The sequence below is a fragment of the Oryx dammah genome, unplaced genomic scaffold (genome assembly GCF_014754425.2).
Source record: "Oryx dammah isolate SB20612 unplaced genomic scaffold, SCBI_Odam_1.1 HiC_scaffold_25, whole genome shotgun sequence".
Classification (NCBI taxonomy): domain Eukaryota; kingdom Metazoa; phylum Chordata; class Mammalia; order Artiodactyla; family Bovidae; genus Oryx; species Oryx dammah.
This window is the reverse complement of record NW_024070209.1, coordinates 104024576-104047330: the sequence shown is the minus strand read 5'-3', so window position 1 is coordinate 104047330 and position 22755 is coordinate 104024576. Positions and strand designations below refer to the sequence as shown.

Genomic DNA, 22755 nt, shown 5'->3' with positions numbered 1-22755 from the left:
CACCTCCATCACCATCACCTCCACCACCCCGTCTCCAACATCGTCACCACTGTTGCCATCACCACCATCACCGTTATCATCACCACCATCGTTGCCGTCATCGTCAGCTCAGTCCCCACCATCACCCCATCCCCTCGTTACCATCACCCCCATCCCCCTCGTTAACTCCACCACCACCACCGTCACCATCAGTCCTGGGTCCCCGTGAAAGGCTCACCAGCCTCTCCCTCTGAAGGCAGTCTTCTGATTATTCATCCTTTTACCCTTTCAAGTAGGATTCTTAGCAAGTCTATAATGAGCCTATGGACACAAACATGAGTAAATCGTCTCTTTGACCTCAAGTCTCAAGCTCTCATCGATTCCTCAGGAGGTACCCAGGTGATGAGGTGAATAACTCTGCCCGGGGAAGTCAAGGAAGCCATCTTGCAGGTGGTGGCCTCAGGCCCGGGCCTGGTGCAGGAGGTGGATGGTGAAGATTCGTGGTGCAAGTCTTTCTTGTGGTTCTCACTCTGTCAGCAGCTCACCTCTGCCTGGAAGAGACGCTCCACCCCAGGCACCAGCTCCGGCTCAGACTCCAGGTCTCAGCTCAGCTCTTCTGTCATCCCGCCCTCCGTTTCCAAGGTGTCACTGTGATGCCACCTCACACCACGGCCGCTAGCAGGCTGCCTGACTCCTGCGTCCTCTCCACGTGGACACCCTACGCCCACCTCACACCACGGCCGCTAGTGGGCTGCCTGACTCCCGCGTCCCCTCCACGTGGACACCCCATGCCCACCTTGCGCCGTCCCACACCTGCCTTCTGGTTGTTGCAAACCCAAGTGCAGAAATTCATCTTCACTCTCACGGAATCCCAAAAGACAGTCCCAGCTGGAAAGACCTGTCTGCATCTTATTCTGTGAGCCAGGAGAGTAACCTGGCATCACCTGTAACAGGCAGGGTCTTCCTGCAGACCCTCAGCCACCAGAAGGCCTCCCATGCAGAACACACACTCCTCGTGGGGGCCAGCCAGGGGAGTGGCAGGCAGGGGCGACTCCAGAGGCCAGGACTGCCCCACACGCTCCGCACCAGCACCCGCGACCTGAGCAGACTCTGCTGCAATCCAGCCTCACTTCGAGCACTGAGGCCCTGCGGTACAATGCCAGCCAAGGTCCCAGGCTCCCCCCAAGACCCTGCCACCTCAACTGCAAACGCTCACTGCTGGACATGGGCGTGAAGGGTATGATGGTGTGGCTGACTCCCGGGGACAACCTGCACGTCCCAGTTCCCGAGACGTGGCCTCAAACACAGCCTCCAGGGAGCACCAACTACAAGCCGGGAGCCTGGGCTCTGCAGGAGCTGGCGGGTGCTTGTGGGATCATCTCTGTTGACTGATGTGCAGAACTCTGGGGCTCCGGAGGGCTGACAGTCACCACAGTGCCCTAGAGTCCTGGCCTCTGGGTCCTCGGCTGCCATCCTCCCAGGGGACTCACAGGTCAGTGTAAGCTGCCTCATGCCACCAGGCAGGCCTCCAGAGTGGCGTCAGCCCGGCCGGGCTAGGACGCGGGCCTCCTGCTCACTGTTTCCATGGAACAAGCCTGCAGGCCTCTGCCAGGCTCAGGAGGGGCCCATTCCCACAGCGTCTGGGCAGGGGAGGGTCTGCCTGAAACTCCGTGGGGTCTCTCTGGACCCCTTCTTGCCGGCCTGCGTGGAGATGTCCCCCGCCACTGCTAGGCTCAACACAGATCCTGAGTGCCCGGCGTGACCCAGGCCAGCACCCCTAACCCCCCAAAATCACTGTGCACCCGAGGGGCAATTCCAGACGAAAGCCCCTTGGCAGGGACGGCCGCACATGACCACGCTCTAGCTGGCCTGGGCTCAGCGGTCACACCGCCCCAGCCCATGGGCTGCCGGCCACCTTCCCCAGGCAGGAGTCGTGGCCCTGGCGCACCCAGGGCCCAGCCCCTCCCGGATCTGAGAATCAAAAGACAGAAACGCACCTCCAACTCTGCGCGTGGTCCTCACTGGCCGGTCAGCTGCCCACTCAAGCCGGGAGCTGTGCACAGGAGTGCCGCCCACCCCACCCAGTTGGGAAGAGACTACCCTGTCCCCCGGGCCCTGTGGACAACTCAGCAACCCAAGAAAGACCTTGATTTGAAACCAAGCAAATAGTCATGCCCGCAGACCCGCGTTTAATAACCCACACGTGCCCTGCAGGCATTGAAGGGAGAGCAGCCTCTCCCCACGCTGGCCTGAGCAGCAGGCTGGATAGGGACCCCAGACCAGGGGCCCAAGTCCTCATCCCCGGAACCTGGGGATGGGGCCTCCCGGGGAAATGGCGTCTTTACAGGGGTAGTTAAGTGATGCGTCTGGAGAAGAGATCAGGCTGGACTAAGATGGGCCCTGACTCCAGTGACTTGAGTCTCTGTAAGAGGCAGACAGAGGAGAGGAGAGGGCGGTGGGGATGGAGCAGGGAGAGGCGTGAGGCGCCCACAGCAGGGTCACTGGGCCTGCGCTTCCCCGGGGATCCCTGCCCGCCCCCAGGCCACCCGAGGCGGTGCACCTCCGGACTATCCACCTGCTGCTGGGCTGGGCGATGCCCCCTGTTCTCCAAGCTGGGAGGGGCAGGAGGAACCCTCCCTGGAGCCGCCAGGGGAGGCTGCCCCACCGACTTCACACTGCAGATCTCTAGCCTCCAGAACTGGCACCTACTTCACTCCTGTCTTTAAGAGACCCAACCAAGGACGTTTGTTTCTGGGGTCCAGGAAACACAGAGACGGCGAGGTCCCTGTCCTCGCTAGGAACCAAAGGGGGTCCCCGTGAAGTGGGCAGAGCTGAAGCAGAGGGGCTGCTGGCCACGGCTCCCGTGCAGCCCCCCGCACCCCAGAGTGCCCCGCAGGGCACATGGCGGCCGCTGCACGGGGCCTGCGATGGCAGGGGCTGCTCCTGGGCAAAGCGCAGCAGGACGGGAAGGAGGGAGCAGGGGCCAGCGTGGGTGCAGCCCTCCAGCCCGGCCCGGCCCAGGACTGGAGCCTGCTGGGACAGCCGGGGGCGGAGGTGCCCCTCGGGGGTCCTGGGCCCAAGACTTAGCCCTGGGAGCCTCCGCCCCTCACCCCATCTAAGGTCCAGGCACACATGTAGACCATGACCCTTGCCACACAGACCCTGGGCCCTGCTGGGCGCCTCTGAGCGCCAGGGCCTCCCCTGGGAGTCGCTGGGGGGCACACACGGCCACACCAGCCTGGGCGGGACAGAGACGTGGGCCTGGCACGCGGAACCACCTGCAGGGCCGCCTCTGCGCTGCTGGGTCCGGTGGGAACGGGGCCTACGGCGGCTGCGGACGGCCATGAAGAGCGCTCGTAGGCGTTCCCTGACGCTTCGCTCTGAGCCCTGGGTGCTGAGTGTGCAGTGGACCCCAGCATCGGTCCGGAACGCCCTGGCCTGCTGTGCAGACGAAGCCGCAGTTCCCACCTGGCCTGGCACCAGAGCCCAGCTCCTCGCGTTCCCAGGACGGGCCCACCTGGCAACCCCAACTGGAGAAACACTCGTGTGCCTGGGGTGGGGATGGCACCTGGCCTGTGAACACCCTCAACTAGGGAGGCTGGGGGCCCAGAGACAGCCCCCGAAAAGCCCCCGGAGCCGCTCGACACGCTCAGACGCCCTCCTGCCTCACCGACGTCCGGCCGCCCGACGACTGAGCAGACCAGAGGGTGAACCCAGACTGGTCCCACCAGCCCCATCCCGCACCGCCTCCCACGGAAGGAAAAAGCACGCCCTGGAAGTGACGGCGGCCCTTCTCCAGCCATTAGGGAGAGACTGACAAAGCCGGGGGATGGTGGGCAGAAAGGGGCGCAGAAAAGTGCAAACGGGGGTCACCAGCAGAGCAGCGGGGCCAGGCCCGGCCACGCCCGCAGGAGGAACACGCCCCAGCAGACCGCCCGTGGCCTGAGGGACCCAGGAGCCACCTGCTACCCCACCTGCCGTCCCGTCACCTCCCCCGTCTCCCCTGAGCCACCAGACCAGCCAGTGTCCTGCACCCAGCGGCCTAGCCAGCTGGTCAGGACAGGATGTCCCCAGAGGGGCTCAGGGTCACCGGTCACAGCCTCGGCCTAAGACACCAGCCGACTGCTCCCTCTGCTCTGAGGCTCTGACACCAGACGCCCTCCACGTCGAGGAGTGCGAGCCGCCTCCCAAGAGAGGGATCCCAGGCCGCCTCCGATAACCGCTGGGGAAGCACCTCTCGGGCTGCGGCCCCGCTCCTACCCCAGGAGAGCTGAATTCCAAGAAAGATGGTGTCAATGGGAAGGACAGCCTCCTGGAAGAAGGGCCTTGGGGATTAGGTAAACCCCTGGGGCCGCCAAGAGGCTGGAGCATGGCAGACAGACGGCAGGACCCTTCCTAGGGCGCGAAGCCACTCCCTCCCCGCGGGCACCCACGGGGTTTCCAGAGAAAGCCTCCAGTTTACAGTCTGTTTGGTCTTGTTGCCCTCGAAATTTTCAACACCTTCAAAGGGCATTTGGCTCCTGGCCCCGAGCTCACTGGCTCCCTGTCCCCCCAGGGAAGGCCTCCTTCTTCCCATCCCCCTCCCCTTCGAGGCTCACCCGAGAGGAGGGTCCTTCCCCCAAGGAGCCCAGAGCACCATCGGGTCCTGATGTGCCCCCATCCCACCCTGCAGACCCCTCTGTCTGGAGCATCGGCCAGCTCCAGGTATATAGGGGAGCCCAGCGGGGTGCAGGGTCCACCAGACGGGTCCTGCGCTTCCGAGTCCAGACCAGGGAACGGTGCTGGGCAGGCAGAGGGCCCCAGGCACGCAGGGAGGGCGGCTCTGGCAACAGTGTGTGCTGGCTCCGCCTGCCAGGCGCCAGGGCCTCCCAGACCCCACCAGCCAGGGGACTCCGGCGTGCTCGGGGCTTGTGCCGGACGACGGGCCCAGAGCAGGGCCCGGCACCCGCCAGCACGGCTGGACCAGCAGGGAGGCGCCCTGGCTCGCGATGGTCCCAGTTTCCACGGTCGGATGGTAGAGACGCCGGGCGCTGGGACTGTCGTGCCTGCCCCCCATCACGAGAGGACAGGCCGTGGGCCCTGGGCAACCACAGCTCAGGGCACTAACGCCACTGCACGGCAGTCAGCTGGGCGACCTCCGGTAAGTTACTCAACCTCTCTGGCACCGGATGACCCAGTGCGGGGAGGGCAGAGCACACAGGCGGTGAGTGGGCACGGGGCCCTGCGGGCTTCCCACCCGGGCTTGCCCCCGAAGAAAACCAGCCGCTTCCCACTGCCTGCCAGACGCACCCACTCCCCTGGCAGACTCGTCTGTTTCCAAAAACACAAAGCTTGTTCCTAAGCCCGGGGTGAAAACAAGACGTCTTCCTGCATGGGGGGCCTGCAGGACCGCTCTTGGTGGGGGTCTGAAGAAGGACCCCCAACTTCCCCAGACAGCAGGCCCCAGGGGGTGGGACAAAGCCTGGGGAGCCCCCACGGTTCTCGAGTCCCAGGGCGCAGGCGCTCCCCAGGAGAAGGGACGGGACGCAGGGCACGGAGCTCCTGGGAATGTCACTGCGGGCGCCTGCAGGCAGCTCCCCGGGCAGCCCTCGGGCACGCGCTCCACCTGGGAACAGGGGTGCAAGGGTGGAGGCTCGGCCGGGTCAGCGAGGTGGGAGAGCAGAGACCGGGGAGCCAGCCTGAGCCCCTCCTGAGCCGCCAGGGCACCCGGAGGGGCGGCCCCCACGGGGACCTTGCCCAGGACAGGCCCCGGCTGGGGAGGCGCCACCCAGCGCCACCCTCCCTACAGGTCTCTGGGCCCAGGACGGGGAGCCTGTGAGCCCAGGCGGCCCAGCCCTGCATGGCGTGGGGCCCTCGTCTCCAAGGCGTGTGGCCAGGACTGAAGTCTCAAGGTGGGACGCGGGACAGCGTGTGACCCCACGCCCCGGCAGGGGGGGACCTCGGTCACAGCTGCCACCACGGCTGACGGGTTAGACCCCGATGGGAGCTGACAACAGGCCCCCCGCTCTGCCAGGGCGCCGGCCAGTGTGGTTCACTGCGGTCCCACGGGGCAGGCGTCTCACAGACGTCACAGGGCACCCCGGGGCACCCAGCATTGGCCCTGCCGTGCCCCTTCTGCAGGTGAGGACCCCGGGCCTGAGGGGGCTCTTGGCCACCGGCCGGACAGGAAGTGCCTGAAGGCCTGAGGGGCCGCGCTGTGCAGTCGCTCCTCCCGGGGGCTTTGGAAGGGTGGGGGGCGCTGTGTCCCTGACTGCAGGGCGGCCCCGTCAGAGGCAGGCTCACACCAGGGCCGGGTGGGGAGCGGGGCCCAGGGAGCCGGGGTGGCTGCCCCCTGCCCAGCCGCACACCAGGCCAGCGGCGGCCCCAGGGAGGCCCCGGCAGGGTGCGGACCAGCTGGAAGCGGGCTCTGCTCTGCGGGGAGTGCTGTCTGCCTTGCTCCCCTGGTCTCCACGCCCCCCACCTCTCTGGATAAAGAGGCCTCCGAGGGGCTACACGCACCCCAGAAAGCCCGGTACCCCCCACAGACGCTCTAGAGTTCAGCAAGTCCTCGTTTGGAAACAGTGCAAATCGCGAAGACCAGTCTGTGCCAGAGGCCGCTTGGCTGTCCGCCAAAGTACCAGAACCTTCCGGCTGCCCCCGCAGCTTGCAGAGCTTCAGGACAAACCGGCTTTCAATGAGGGGAAGTCACCCTCCCTGGGCAAGAGTGTGGCTGCCGGGAAACAGTTTTCAACGGCGCTGGCTCCTCCTTCTAAGGAGACGCCTCTAGGAGCCAAAACAGTTAAAACAGCAAGTGCCGCAATTTGGGATCTGCTGAAAAGTCAAGTGAAATCGTTTTTATTTCCAAACATAAAAAGAAAGATTCTGTCTCACTTGCCATAAGACAAAGGTTGGCTGGGGACCTGGAGACCACCCTTCCAACTTTATCTGTGAGGGAAAAAAAGCAAAAAACGGTGCTCGGGGCACCGAGGGCACCCCGCCGCCGGCTCCCGGGCCTTCAGCAGGAAAGATGGGACGGGCCACATTTTCAGACACGGACAGGTCCACCAGCCAGGAGAGGCCAAGGCTACGGGACGGCTTCCCTCAGAGCGAGAGGAGTTTGCTGTCAACAGAAGTGCCTGGCAGCCCCTCAGCCTCAGATCGAAAGCCGCAACCAGGAAGAAGGGCTCCTGGAATTCTGAACCTATTTCTGAGCTGCAATCAAAAAGCCTGCCTGCTTACTGAGCGAGACCTGCCCCAATGGTCGGAAGGCTAAGCAGAGGAGAGAAACCTGAGCTATCCAATTTGAGATCTGCTTCTTTGGACAATCATAAACTGTTGTCCCTCTCTATCCATGAACCTGGGGAACAGCGGTGGCATCGGCAGTCCTTAGCCACCCCTCCCCCGCACAAGCATCTCAGGGCAGCGGGGAGGCCTCGTGGCTCATAAACAGAGCGGCTGGGACTTGGGCCCGCCCTGACCTCCCCAGGGCCCCCTACAGCCCTGGAGTCTCGACAGGCTTGTGCTCGTGGGAAAACAACTCTTTTGGCTCGGAAAATCAGGGAAGAAGAATTTGGCGCAGGATCCTTTTAAGATAGATAAAGCTTTCCCCTGAATCTTTACAATAAAAGACCCACTAGCAGCACACAAAAGGAGCCAGAAATCAGACAGATCCAGATCAGGCCCTGCGCAGACAAGCTACTGCACGGCCTGTGAGTTCAAACCCCAGTCTGCTCACGGGCCTGCCGCTGCATTCAGACTTCCAGCGAGAGGAGCGAGGGCGGTGGCAGGCACCCAGGCTCCCGGGCGCTGGGCAGGGCCCCAAGCCAAGTGCTTCACAGGTGAGCCCCCGCGAGCCCCCCGCGAAGGCAAGGCTGCCGGCACCCACAGGTTACAAATGAGTCCTGAAGCTCCCCAGCGGCACTTGCTCTACCCAGATCCTCGCACCAGCAGGAAGTCTACACCAGCAGAACACTCAATCCCAGTCTGTGCGACGCCCAAGCCTTGGACACCAGTTCCCCCGGGAGAGCCCCGAAGCCGCGCGGGCCTGGGTCAGCCCAGCCGTCCTGCAGTTCATCCCGGGTCTCCGGGCAAGTGTGGCCAGAGCGGAGTCACGCTCAGAGGGCGTATCCTCATTACACCCCAAATCTGGCAGCGTCAGCCGGACCCAGGAGCCCAGCCCACCCTGTGGCCCACTGGCTACAGCCGCCCTGGACAGCTGCTCTGCAGAAAAGCAGCCAAGTTCAGCAGGATGTGCAGACCTACCTTCCCACACTGGTCCTCCCCACCCACCGCTTCCATGGAGGCGGCTCTTCTGATTTTCCTTGCTAACCCACATCCGACCAACTGTGCTCCATCCACCTGCTTCGACGCCAGGCCACGATCAAGACCGACGTGTGTCAAGCGCTTGCTGGGAGCAGGCAGTGGTGTTTTACCGCATTCAACCCCACCATAAGATTTTCCACAGCCTATAAAGAAGCTGCACGCACGATCCCACTTCACAGGTGCAGACGCTGAGGTCAAACGTCATAGCAACCTGCCCAAGGCCAGAAGTCCCGCCCCCTCGGGCCTGCACCGTGACCAGGCCCCATGACCCTCTCATAGCTGCGCACGGGGCCCCAGCAGGAGCCTGCAGAGACACAAGACCAGAACCGCATCTTCGCCAGGCGCTCAAAGCCCAAGGGCTCGTCCAACCGCCTGCCCATCTCCCCAGGCAGACCTCAGTCCCGCCCTTAATAGAAGCGGGACGGTCAGCCCACGCTCCCCACCGCAGCGGAGCTCGGGATACCGGCCACAGCGGCTTGTGTCCTAGGGGCGTGGGATGGCCCGGCCCCCTGCTGACCTCAAACACTTCCTCATCCAGAATCCGGGTGCCGAATACGACGATGCCGTTGACGTCTATCACAGGGTGTTCGCTGCGGTCCAGGAACTTGGTCGTCTTCTTTTTACAGTCCAGGATCAAGGTGACATTCTTCTTGTGGACGCTGAGAGCGATTCTGTGCCACCTGCAAAGAAACAGCCAGCCGGAGCAGGTGACGGGGGGCCGGGTGTCACCAAGTACCACGCCGAGGGTCCCTGCCAAAAGTCCCCGGAGACGCGGGAGGAATCTGTCCTCTGCAGAGTCTCTCAGAGCCGAGCTGCTGCGGCCAGACAGGCGTGGGCGCGGGTCCACACTGCCCGCCACGGGGGATCACCTGCACTCAACTCAGGCCTCTCGCCTCTAGGATGAGGTCAGCTGTCTGGCCCGGAGCGCGGCCCTGAAACCTGGCTCCGGTCAAGGGCAGGGAAGCCCTGTAGCACTCCTCTATGTAGCAGCCCCAGCCCCAAACGCAAATGCAGGCTGTAGGGAAACCGAGTCTGTCGGGAGATGGGGGGACGGATGGACCTACTTGAGGCTGTCAGTGAGAAACGCAGGACTAACATCCTGAGTTCTTGAAGGATCACAGCACGTGGCCTCAGACGTGTGGGCCACAAAATGAGTGATCTCAAACTACCAGGGTTTAGGGAGGTGCCCAACAGAGAGTTCTGGAAAAACCTCACTTCTTTTTCAGTCACTCTCACATCCGTATCTGCATCCCCGAGTGCGTGCTAAGTCGCTTCAGCCGTGTCCAACTCTTTGCAGTCCTATCGACTGTCCCTTGCCAGACTCCTCTGTCCATGGGACTCTCCAGGCACGAGTCCTGGAGTGGGGTGCTGTGCCCTCCTTGTGTCTGCCTCCTTCGGGATCTCACGAGTCCTCTCTGGAAGAGGCTGGGTATACCTGCACAGTCTCCCGTGTCCCTGCAGACACTCACAGGCTAGCGTTTGATACTGTTTAGTGCGCTTCACTAAAGGAGGTCCAGGGAGAGGAAAGGTCTCCAGAGCCACAGAGGATGAGACCAGACGGAGACCAGCCCCGGACTCCAAGCCCGGTGCGCTCTCTGACCCGCGGGCATGCTGACTCCGTCCTGCTCCAAATCACATCCTGCTGCTAGGTCCCTAGCTCCCAGGGGCTTTAGGTGACCCACCCAACCCGCCAGCAGGGGAAGGAGGGGTTGCCGAGCGGTGCCACTTACTTGCCATCCGACAGGTTGATGCCTCTGAAGAGGGGGTAGTCCTCCGGCCCCGGCTTCCCCGTCTGGTCCTCGTAGAGGAAGACTGGAGAGCGTCCCATCTCCAGGCCGATCTGCTGTATGCCCTGCTCGTTGTAGATGGAGACCAGGAAGGCCTGGCTGCCTTTCTTGGCTTTCACAGTGGTTAGGATGGAGAAGTCCTCAGGAAACGCAGATGCTGGAACAGAGGACAGAGGTTAGGAGGCAGCTGGGAAGCCCTCAACCCTGCCCAGCCACAGCTCTCTGCAAACAAACCAGCTCAGGGACCTGGAAGCCTCTGCTGTGGATGGTTGTGCACAGACATTTGCTTCACATCTGCCCCTGGATCAGACCGTTCCTGCAACCCTTCCTGAACCCCACATGGCCAAACCCACCCCTTTCGAGGCTCAATTAAAAAGAAGCCTGACTGCTCCTTCCAACTGTGAGCCTTCAGTCCTATCTTTTTACTTCTCAAACCTCAATACATCTATGTCTAAATCCTTAGAACTTTCTAGAATGTGAGCTTCCTCTGGGCAGGTGCTGTTCCAGACGCACCTCTGACCCTCTGCAGGGCCTAAGGCTGAACCTAGCAGAGTGTGTCTCATTCCACACCCTTTGGAGGGTGGGAGGAGAGAGAAGAGGGGAAGGAAGGCAGGAGGCTGGGGATTACCACTCGAATGGCTGACATTTCCTGGTTGATATGTGAATCAGAGAAAAGGTAAAATAAATCAGAAGACGAAACCCCAGCCCTGGTATGTTGACGGAGGGAGACTTCCTTACAGCACACGCCAGACCCCGGCTGGCCCTGCCCTGCTGGCTCCAGAGTCCTGCACACACACACGCCCTTCACACCCTGCACCGTGGACCGGACAGGGACCTGGACCCCTCCTCCCATCCATCCTGGCTGTGGGATCAGTGGTGCTCTCTCTGTGTGCTCTGCTCCCTGAGAGCAAGGGCCTGGGGCAGGGCCAGTCGATGCACGGCCAGGAAGGCTCAGCGCGAGTCAGCGTGCGTCTCAGAACCAGGGGAGGGAGTGGGCCCGGTGGAGTGCCAGCAGGGACTCCGGCCTGGGAAGGACAAGGCCCTTAGGCTGACACCACCTCCCGCCCAGCACGCCGTGGAGGGCTGGAGCCGGCCCCGATCCTGGGTAAGGACAGGGCTCCTCACTGACCCACCCCTCCTCTAGATGGCCTGGGTGCCTGAGCTGGGGTCAGCGAGGAGGGCCTTCCTGGTGGCTCAGGTGGAAAGAATCTGCCTGAAACTCGGGAGACCCGGCCTCAATCCTTGGGTCAGGAAGATCCCCTGGAAGAGGGCATGGCAACCCAAACCAGTATTGTTGCCTGGAGAATCCCATGGATGGAGGAGCCTGGTGGGCTACAGTCCAGGGTGTTGCAAAGAGTCAGAAAGGACTGAGCGACTGGCATGTCCACGTCCAGTGAGGAAGCTGTCCGTGGGCGCCCTCTGCCACACAGCCGGGCAGCTGGCCTCTGCTTCGGGCCCCTGTGGGGGAGCCCGGCCAATGCCCTGCTGGGGGAGAGGGGGCTGCCAAGGAGATCCCCACCCCCGCGGCCCCCGGAGGACCCAGGGTGGAAGGGTCTCTCTAGGGGGAAGATAAGAGGGGTCATGGCAGCTTCGGGCACTGAAACCAAACCCCAAAGGCCAACCGAGCTGCGTGAGCTCTGGAGGCCGTGATGGAGGGCAGGTGGAAACGGCGATCCCACGGGCGCCAAAGCTTAGACTGAGGTGCGGATGCAGGAGGGCGTGCGGCTCACAGCCCAGGATCGGGTCCCGTTGTTGAGAAGCTGCCAGTTGGGGTCTGTTTGCTGTGCTCAGCGCCATGGCCCCACCCACCCCCAGGCGGGGAGAGAGGGGGTGGGTTTGGCCGGTGGTGTAGAGAGAGGCTTCAGGAAGGGTTTGACGAAGGGGCAGGTATGCAGGGAACGTCTGGGCACCACCACACCCAGCCAGGGTCGCCAGGTCCAAGGGGAGGGGTGTGGTCAGCACGGCCACCTGGGGGAAGGCTGGCTTCATTAAGGCGCGGACTCAGGCTGCCCTTGTGTGCACGAGAAGCCGTTTGAAAAGAGCTTTGTGGAGGCCACTACTGTCACCAGCATCTCCCCACGCTGTCCTCCGAATGTGAGACGTGCTGCGGGGCCAGAAACCCCGGCCTGCATGAACTGCAGTGGCAGGGGGTGCAGCGGCTGCACGCAGGCCCCGGGCGAGACCCCAGCCGGGACCTCGGCAGGCCCTTTGGTCCCCGGGCGCGAGCAGACACTGAAGGGCCCGGGGTAGCATCTGACCCCAAGTATCTCAGAGGTCCCTGCTCACATCCAGAACAGACAACAGTCACCCTCGGACTCCGTGACCCCTGCTCTCATCTCAAAGGTCAGCCTGCCTCCTGTGTCCACCCCGTGGTGACCCCACGCCACTGACATCACCCTCCTGCCTCAGGTAGAGAGAAGGCTGGAAGCGGGAGGACCCCTCCTCCACTGTCAGGGCACGCAGCCCAGGACCACGGACGCCCTCACTCCCAGCTCATTGAGGTGCTGGCTACCGATGGGGAAATTGCTTCCATAACACGTGTTCTCAGCTCAGATAACCGGAAAGGATGAATTACATCTAACATTCATCCCTCCCCTGGCAAAATAACAATGGGTGTACCGTCACTTCAGAGACGGTCCATTCTCATCTCCGCGTGAGCAGGACGCTGGCCTGCTTCGTGATCTGCAGTCAGGGAGAAGCTCGCCTTCTGCTCAGTGCTTCACGTTTTATCCTCAGGGAAGAGCCGAAACTGAGCAGCAGTCTTGGTGAGAGGCCCCTGACTCCCTTAGACCATCTCCTGTTCACTCGGGCCGACGCCCAAAGGCACTGCAACAGTCTGGGTAGACCGTGGGTGCTCAATAAATGCACGTGCCATTAAACTGAACCTTACTGGCCCAACAGTTTCACATTCTGGTGGACACAGGCTGATTCTGGAGCCCCAGCCCGTCATGACGGTGGCAGTGGGGGAGGGGACGTCATTATGCCCGGCCCCCCCGCTCAGATCCCAGGCAGGGAGAGAGTCTCGGGGTCCCCGAGGTGGCCAGAGGGAGGCTGAAATGGGGAGCGGTCCCCATGCCCGGGCACGACCACGGGCAGGCTGCCCTGTCTGGATGTCTTCAGAGGGGGCGGCTGGACCTGGGCAAAGGGAGCTGGCCAGTGGTTTAGGGGACACAGGGGTGCCTCACCAGTGGCCAGACAGCCCCCCGGGACACACCTGCCTGCTGTACTCCAGGAGGGCCCGTGACAGCTCCTGGCAGGGTCTCAGGCCGGCTTTACCTTGACGTGATGTCCCTCTGCCGCCCACTGCAGGTGGCGGGGGCAACAAGGCCCAGGAACCCCCAGCCCGCCGCCTGGCAAGCTGGGCAGCCCTCTCTGGTTGGTTGGTGGCGCCCACTCCCCACAGAGACCACCGCCCTCGGGTCCGATTCAGTCCCTGTGACTCCGTCCAGATGGGGTCAGGAGACCCAGCAGCACGTCGCACAGTCACACTCTTGGTCCTGCCGATGCAGAACCCAGACTACAGGCTGCAAGCAAGACCAGAAAATCCTTCTCAGATCAGGGAGGAGTGCTAGCGCCCTCTTCGCCAGCAAGAGCAGAGAACACCACGCTGCTGCTCTTTGCCACTGGGAAGGGGGCTGGGCCTCTGAAGAAGCCGGCCTGTGGCCCCCGATGTCCCGGGGGACGGCCTGGACGCAGGTGGGGGCACAGCGCTGGAGGACAGGTGAGTGGGCAAGGCTGGTGTGGGTGGCTCTGGGGGGTAACTGGCGTCGAGGCTGGGGAAGGGGGGCAGGGCCCCACAGAGGCCCCGAGCCTCATCCGAGAGAGACTCTGAGAGAAGAAAGGACAGGGAGGCTGGGCGTGGTCATCACCCCCGGACTGCAGAAAAGACCCCGGGAAACGTCCGCTTAAACCATCCCGGAGGAGCGGCCAGTTCCACCTGGTGTTAAGGAGACGATCGTTACATTCGGACCCATTCGACTCCATGAGCAAATTACAGCTCAGAGGCCCTGCAATAGCCCTTTAAACTCTTTCAGCATCTAATGAAGAGGCTAATTTGAGAGCCTGGGGAAAATGTGGGCTTAAAAGAAATTCCCTGTCTGGCTGCTCCAGAGTTCATACCAGATCTCCAGTAACCGGCCCATATCCTGAGACCCTCTGACATCACTCGCCACAAGATAACATGGAGGGGGGGCTTGGATAAAGGACACCAACCCCAGTGAACTGGCTGTGACCCTGAATTGGGTGGCAGGGGTCAGATTAAACTACCTGCCAGCAAAGTGACTACAGATGGCCTCGGGGCAGGACACCCCGTGAGATGACCGCGTCATGCACACGCCGCGCAGTGGATGTCTGTCCCAAAGCCCAGCACGAGGGTGCAGGACCAGCAGCGCTCCCAAGACACCTCGCCCCAGCCGCTCAGCCCCCCAGCAGAGGAGCTCTAAACTGGGGGCTCGGGGCAGGACAGCAGGCAGCTTCTGGGTGATTCAGAACACGCTGGCCCCAAAGGATGAGAAAGACTCTCTGGACGTGCAGCAGAGCGACATCCCCGAGCTTCTCTGTAGCGAGTGACCCGTGGGGCCCTGGTGAGCCTGTCTGCAGTGGCGGTCAGACACTCTAGAGGGCGTCGTCTGGCACCCCAAGGCGGTCAAGGGCGGCTCCGTAAGACACAGTGAAGGGCCTTGGGGCCCCTGAAGGAGCTCACCGGCCCAAATGCCGTTTCTGGAAAGAGCAGACCCAGCCTCTCTCGCAGAGACAAACTCTTAAGAGTCCCTGTGGATTTAAAGAGAGGCTGAGAAAACACGGGCGTGAAGCAGAGGGCCAGAGGAAGCAAACACAGCCCAGAAAGGGCACATCCTTCTGGAACCCTGTGGGCACATGGCTGACAGACCCCACTGCCAGCCGAAGGACTGCCTGACTGGAGGGTCAGCAAGCGAGGCAGGCCGTTGCCGGAAAGGTTAGCTCACGCTTCTGAGGATTACGGAACATCTCCGGGGTGAGTGCATCCGCCCAGAGTCCCCGAGCCCTCTCCGATCTCAACCGAGAAGAGCTCCACTGAAGTGGGGGGAGAGGTTATCAGTCACGGGCCTGGTCAGCCAGTCCAGACAGCCCCGAGACCAGCGGGGGGGCTGCCTACCAGCAACCATCGCTCCCGATCTGGGCTCGTAATTAAAAGCAGCGACGTGACACTTGGCAATTGATTCTCATTAAAAAGCCTGCACTCTCTTGCTGGGAGCTCTGATGTTTGATGCGTGTGTCTCTTAATGTCCTCACCCCCAATTAGGCTTCAGTCTGGAAGTGTTTCCTTTCCCGTGACCCTGGGGTTTCTTAACCCCTCCCCCGGGAACCGCGCATCTCCGTGTTGCCTTTGGAGTCCCGGCATCCCGCCCCCTGCTAGAGAGACACCTGCTTGGAGAAGCAGTGCAACAGACGAGGCCTCGCTCCCACCTTTGGGTGTGGATGGTGACCACTGCTAGACATGTGCTTTCACTATCCTGACATCAAATCGGGCTCCTTCCCGGAAAACCAAGCACGCTTCTCCCTCCATCAGGCGTTCCTCCCCGCCTCCCCGCCACCCGGGCTGCGGGCTCCTGGGTCTGGTGCCCGGCTTGGAGCGAGAAGCGGAGCCACACCCCCGCTAGGCATACACGCCGTCTCTTACCAGGGTACAGCTGCTTGGTGGGCGCGCTGAGCTGGGCATCTTTCGTGACCCTGTAGGCGACATCCGGGCCTTTGGAAGATCGCCGCGCTGCACAGAAGCCTGTGGTCTTGGTTATTCCATCAGGCAGGTTGTGAAAATCTAGAACCTTCAGGAGATCTGCTGGCTGAGCTGAAAGGACAAAGGGGAGGTGACGAGTTAGCCATGGGCAGGAAGGGAGCACCCAAGCGCGCAGATGAGCTGGAAACCAACCCTCAGCCCTCCTTCCGCCCACTCCAGGACCACCTCTGACCCTCAGAAGAGGCTGAGGGATCAGCTCAGGAATCAGGCACTCTCGGGGGCAGGACACCCCATTTTGTGGGAATGCACACGGCCAGCTCCCACCCTGGTCCCTGCAGGCAGCCACCCCCAGGTGTGAACCCTCTCTTATTCGGCGGCACTCACGTTGCTCCTTTTACCCCCAGGTACCGCACCAGCCCCGGGCTCCCAGACCCCTCTTCTCACTAGCGTCACAGGAAACCCACCCCAAACAGAAGCTGAAAGGCGGCGTTAGCTCCCACGGCTGATGCAAGCGGCTTTACCCAGGGTGATCTTACGAAATGGGAGTGATTGACTGCCCGTGACGTCCCGTTAGGCAACTGCCAAGTGCGGGCCCCGCCCCCGGGTGCTGCTGAGGACAGCGGGCAGGCTCCGGGCAGGCTCCGGGCACATCTCATGCCCCATCTTTATCCGACTGAAATGCAGTTTTCCCATAACCGTTTGCACAAATAGTCAAGTCTCCATTTGCTCCCAGAAGACCCACGCCTACAGGGCGAGACAGCACCCAAATAAGAGCAACGGAGGGCGGGCCCCTGCACCCCTTCCGGAAAGTCTGCGACCTCCCTCCCCTGCTGCACAGGAGGGAGCGGCCCCTAGGACAGTGGAGACGCTCCTGGTGAGCTCGACCGTCCCCCGCAGATGCAAAGGATGGCTCCGCGCCTGCGCACTGCAACCCACGTCACAGAGACCCCAGACCTCCAGGCGGCGAGGGCCACAGGCTTGGGATCCACATGGCCCCTGCCCTACACAAGGCCTTGAATGGACAGTGCAGCTCGTGTTACTACAGACAAGAGGCCCTGGGAGTCCAGGCAGAGGAAGTGAACTCAAATTCAGAGTCAGCGCGACAGGTCACGGCGTGTGTGGCCGGGGCGCCGCCCTGGGCTTCTGGGGAACCCAGTGTCCAGCAGCCGCCTGTCCATGTGGGTGTGGGCGGGGCTGCCACGCCCCCTCCTCTGGGACACCTGGGTCTCCCTGGCCAATCAGAGCGCAGCACCACCCTGTCCGGGGTGTGACTGGCCCAGGCCAAGGAGTCTATACTGGGGCCTCTCCCTCTCCACTCTGCCGGCTTCACACTTGGGTGATGAGCCTGCAGCCCAGGTGGCCTTCCCCTGGGCGTGGGAGGAGGGCCTGCCTAGGGATGTGGACAGACAGATTTCTGCCCTGCAGTTCGGGCTCCTGGATCAAGCTATACCTGAAGAAGACTTGTCTACACAAACCAATAAGTTGTCATCACGTGTGTGCCAGTCTGGGTTGGACGCTGACACTTGCTGCTAAAAGGCCACACTCACTTCTGGGTGCAACAGCAGGGCTGACACAAACATGCCCCTGAGGTCTCTGGGCCTCCCCAGCTCACTGGCTCTCCTCCCCAGAGGGTCCTTACATGCCTGAGACTCGCTCAAGATGCAGGTTTCCCCTTTGTAACCAGGGTGGAAGCTGTGGAGGGGAGAAAGGACCGTCAAGGCTGGTTTCTCCCCAGCAAGTTCTGAGCCATCCTGCAGCCAGCTGCTATGTGTGGAGCCCAGTGCAGCCATCGGGGACGGGGGCGGGGGCTCCAGGCAGCCTCGCTGCTGGTCCGGGCAAGTCCCTAACCAGAGAACCGCCCAGATGGAGCCTACAAGGGGAGCAGGAGCCGGGCAGGGCATTCAGGGCAGGTGTGGTGGACAGTGCCCAGAGGCAGGTGCAGACGACGCCCTGCAGACCACCCCCCGTGAGGGACTGGGGGTTGGGGGAGGTGGCAGGCTGGGGAGGCTCCCATCACTCAGCACACCGCCCCAACCCGTCCACCGTGCCCTGCACGGCGCCACGCTACCCCGATTCCGCGGATCTGAGGGACCCTGTCCCAGCAGTGTCATTGCTACAGCTCGACTTTGCCACAGACCTCTGTCCCTTTAATCAGGGAACCAGAAAATGGGGAGGTGAGACTCTTCACCCCTGCAGAGGGGGGGCATGGTGGGGACCCGAGACACCCTGGTCCAGGCAGGCGTCCGCCGTGAAGAGAGTGTGCCTTCCCAGGCGTCTATCCCACACGTAGGGTCGGCCCCCCACGGGGCTCCCCAGCACCTGTCCACGTGACCCCAGATGCAGAGACAGGCTGGCCAGGCGTGGGTGCCCGGCACAGCCCCGGCCTGGCCTTGGCCCGTGGGAAGACACGGCCGTGCCAGTCACTGGCTCACCTGCCCCGAGATGCAGCTGAGCCCTGGCTCATCTCTGAGTCTCGGCTCCAAGGTCGGCCGCGGCCAGGAGGCATCGTAGACCCAGGCTGGTGCCGGGACTCACACCCCGAGAGCCACAATGATGGTCTTCCCAGATGCACGGGCTCTCGAGTCTGCCTCTTTCACAGCCGGCGGGGAAAACGGTTTTCCAGAAGCCTTCCGGTCCGTGTTTGTGGACCTCTGTTGCAACATGCTGAAAAAGCCGCCCCTCCAGCTTGTGCCAGAGCTCAGCAAGCATTTTCTCACTGTCTCAAAGGTGTGGCGAGGCGCTAGAGACTCCAGTAGGACCATCCCCCCGCACTCTTCTCCCCACTGAGGCCAAAGCCCCCTCTCTACCCAACAGCCTCAGCATCCTTATCAGGGCTAGAGTTCTGCTGGGAGGCGGGGCCACCTCTGGGGACAGATGGGCGTGGGCTCAAGTCCAGCATCACTCACTGAGAAGATGATATCGGGTCTCTCTCAAGGCCAGGGAGGAAAGCGACCGCAGCAAGGAGCCCAGCCCCGTTCCCGGGACCTGGGCGCTCCACACCAAGAGCCCTCCTCCCGGCTCCCGCCTCCGAGCAGAGAACGTCCTGGGGGCAGATATCACCATGCGTCCGATGGGTCAGGAAAGACAGAAAAGGAACTGGCTGTGCGGCCTGACCAGGGACCCCTCCGTGCCTGAGAACCAGGAGTGATGCCAGCGGGGCGGCTCTGCGACTCTGGGGAGGCAGAGCCAGGTGGCTTCCTCGTCACCCCGGCCGTGGTCGCTCACGCGGGCGCTTCTCATGTGCTCCTGCTCCGTAGGGCCTAGGGGCTAAAAACTACATTTCCCAGACCCCTCTGGGGGAAGAGCTCAGGATGCAAATTCTGTTCCACACTCAGAGGGGAGCTGGAGCATGAGAAACCTTCTTTCTGCAGAGCCTGGGCCTGCGTGCTAGGACCTGGGGCCAGGTCGTGGGGACCACTGACATTGGCAGCAGTGACTTCTTGACGTCTGGGCTCCACTCACTCTGGTGGCGTGACCGTGACTGGGGGCCTGGGGACGCCCCCACTCCAGCTCTGCTAGTGGCTGGGTAAGCCCCCGATTCTTGCACTCAGCCTCTCTCTTCTACGACAGCCTACCCACTTCTTGCTTGTGCGCTGAGCCTGCCTGAGACCACACGCACACAGCCAGGTGTTCCAGCCCCAGAGCTGTCCAGGAATAGAGGCGGGAGAGGTCAGTTTTAAGGCAGAAAGGAGGAACCTGAGAAAGAATTTGGAAACAGAGTTGAGCTCCACTTGCCCTAGGCCAGAAAGGCAGCATGCTGCTGCTGCTGCTAAGTCACTTCAGTGTGTCCGACTCTGTGCGACTCCATAGACGGCAGCCTACCAGGCTCCCTCATCCCGGGGATTCTCCAGGCAAGAACACTGGAGTGGGTTGCCATTTCCATCTCCAATGCGTGAAAGTGAAGTTGCTCAGTTGTGTCTGACCCTCAGTGACCCCATGGACTGCAGCCTACCAGGCTCCTCCGTCCAGGGGATTTTCCAGGCAGGAGTACTGGAGTGGGGTGCCATCGCCTTCATAAAAGCCCTGAAAAGCAGTGGCACAAACGAGGAGCTCAAATACAGACATGCAGCTGCACACACCGCACATCAGCTATATGCGTGTGTGTGTAAATGTGTGCACAGGACGGACGGACGGACGGACGGGGGACAGAGGGATGGGTGGGTGGGTGGATAGATGGATGGATGGACAGATGGATGGATGGATGGGTGAATGGATGGATGGATGGATGGATGGACAGATGGATGGATGGATGGATGGACAGATGGATGGGTGGGTGGGTGGATAGATGGATGGACAGATGGATGGATGGGTGGGTGGATAGATGGATGGACGGATGGATGGATGGATGGATGGGTGGCTAGATGGATGGATGTACAGATGGATGGATGGATAGATGGATGGATGGACGGTGGATGGATGGGTGGGTGGATAGATGGATGGACAGATGGTTGGATGGACGGACAGACGGATGGATGAACAAGCAATATGTATGTGAATGGCAGAAACCAGGAGGTAGATGTCCTGGAGACAAATTTCACAACTGGCCCACTAAGGAGTCAAACATTTCAGCTGCCAATGGCAATGTCTCCACCAATGGAGACACGAAGATGACCTCTCTGCTTCCCCCAAAAGGCACTTCCACAATCAGCCCTAAAAGTCAGCTGCCTGCCAATGCAGGGGGTGTAAGAGACCCAGGTTTGATCCCTGGTCAGGAAGACCCCCTGGAGAAGGAAATGGCAGCCCACCCCAGTACTCTTGACCGGAGAATCCCATGGGCAGAGGAGCCTGGTGGGCTACAGTCCCTGGGGTCACAAGAGTTGGACACGACGGAAGCGACTTAGCCTAGCACAGCAGAGCACAGGAGCACAGCAGAGCAGGCCTCCCTGTCCTTCACTATCACCCGGAGCTTGCTCAAACTCATGTCCTTTGATGCCATCCAACCATCTCATCCTCTGTCGTCCCCTTCTTCTCCCGCCTTCAATCTTTCCCAGCATCAGGGTCTTTCCCCCTGAGTCAGCTCTTCACATCAGGTGGCCAAAGTATTGGAGCCTCAGCTTCAGTATCAGTCCATCCAGTGAATATTCAGGATGGACCTGGTTGGATCTCCTTGCAATGCAAGGGACTCTCAAGAGTCTTCTCCAGCACCACAGTTCAGAAGCATCCATTCATTGGCGCTCAGCTTTCTTTATGGTCCAGCTCTCACATCCCTAAGTGTAAAGACATCTAATTCCTTGAGTAAGGTCTGCTTCCTGGGCCACAGGCCTCGGGCGGGCAGGGCCCAGCCTGGCGGGTCCCACTGGGGCCCTGGTGCCCGGCTGACTCTCACAGGAACTGCTGCTGAAGGGAGCACCTGCTCTGAGTCTGCAGGGCTCCCGGCAGGTCACCCGGGAGACACATCTGCCCTTCCCGCCGTCCCTGCTACCTCCCAGCTTCCACTTCCAGAAGCAAAAAGAGCCACGGCTCTCCCGGCCGGGGAAGGGGTGGGTGGCACGCAGGGCCCCCTTGTCCCGGGCCGAGTGCCCCTCAGCCCTCCCCTCGAGGCCCCAGCACAGAGCACGCAGCCCCATCGGGGAGGTCAGCACAGCAGGCTGGAAAACAAGCAGGCCGCTTCAGAGGCTCCGACCGAAATGCTTCTTCAATGACCCAACCCTGGGAACAAAGCAGAGGGCAGGGCCAGGGACAGGGCTGGCAGGATGCTGGCAGCCTTCCCGCCCAGACGGTCTGCAGCAGCTGCTCACCCGGGACATCACGGGGCAGAGGCCTGGGCCTGGCGCGGGGAACCCGGGCGAGGCCATGGGCTCTGGGGCGCCCACACCTCCCTGCCCGCTCCTCCCTGGGTCTGCGGCCTGCAACCTCCCATGCCTCGGCCTGGCGCCAGGCCCACCTTCACCCCAGCCAGGCAGCAGCATCTCCGGGGGTGGGGGTTGGTGCCCAGTGTACCTGCCCTGCTCAGACCCGGGCCCACCTGGCCGCCTCTCAGGCTCAGCAGAGACGACAGGGCGGCCTGGAAGCAGGAAGGGCTGGATGCGAGCCCTGCGCTGGGGTCTCCGGGGGAGTGGACACGAGGGGCCTGCCCAGCGGCGGGCCCCTGCGCCCGGCTCACCCCCGCCTGCCTCCCACCGTCTCTGATCGCCTGTCAGTCTCTGTCGCTTCACGGGGACGAGGAAAGGTCACCAATGAGCCCAGCTCAGCCCACGGGGCTTTGGCAGCGGTTGTGCTTGTCACCTGCCTCCGGCCCATTTTCCTGTTTCTGAAGAAGGGCTGAGGACGCACCAGCAGGGGTTCCAAGGGATTTTCACCGAAGGGGACTGCGCCACTGCCTGTCACCATCCGTGCAGACCCAACTCAGCCATCCCTGCATCCCTGGGGTGACACAGGGCGCCAGGATTTAAAGCGTCGTGGACGTGACCCTGATGGCCCTGGGCAACGTGGCTTCCACCCGGAAATGGTGACAGGGAAGGGACAGTCCGTGGGGAGGCCACACTGGGCGGTGGCCGCAGGAGTCTGGGCAAGGCTGGTGGAGACATTCGTTCACCTGCACCCAGCTTGGGAAGCCCAGCTGGGCCCCAAGCACCCCCAGTGCCCACACAGCCTGGGCTCTCCACCCACAGCCTCCGCCCCCTCAGTCACCCCGATGGCTCACCGAGGAGGCGCCTGCCTCTGCAGATGAGGACTTGAGCTGGCCGCAAAATGCCCTCGTCCCGAGACCATGAGGAGGAGACGGGGCAGGGTGCTCCTTGAGACGCCTCCAGAGAACCGCTGCCAAGCTCACTCTCCTTCCAGGCAGTGGCTAGCAAAGAGCCCAGAGCAGAGCCCAGGAGATCAGGGTCACCCTAGGGCAGACAGGACCTGCTCATTCTAGAGGTCCAGGACCTCGGGGAGAACGCTGGTGGAAAGAAGATCCTCAAACTCTGAACCGAGCGGCTGGGGAGAAGCTCAAAACCCCAGGCTGACAGAAGGATGACAGGTCAG

The 22755-nt window shown here is 62.3% G+C and overlaps 1 protein-coding gene across 2 annotated transcripts in view; it reads right to left on the bottom strand.

The window, feature by feature from the left end:
* COL5A1 (collagen type V alpha 1 chain) overlaps positions 1–22755 on the bottom strand; it is a 137976-nt gene that overhangs the window by 88821 nt on the left and 26400 nt on the right. For both annotated transcript variants that reach the window (XM_040225636.1, XM_040225637.1), the window contains exons 2-4: positions 15727–15894; positions 10011–10224; positions 8798–8960 (exon numbers count right to left, since the gene is read on the bottom strand). In XM_040225636.1, coding sequence (XP_040081570.1) covers positions 8798–8960; positions 10011–10224; positions 15727–15894 — 545 coding nt within the window. The remainder of the gene's footprint in view (positions 1–8797; positions 8961–10010; positions 10225–15726; positions 15895–22755) is intronic.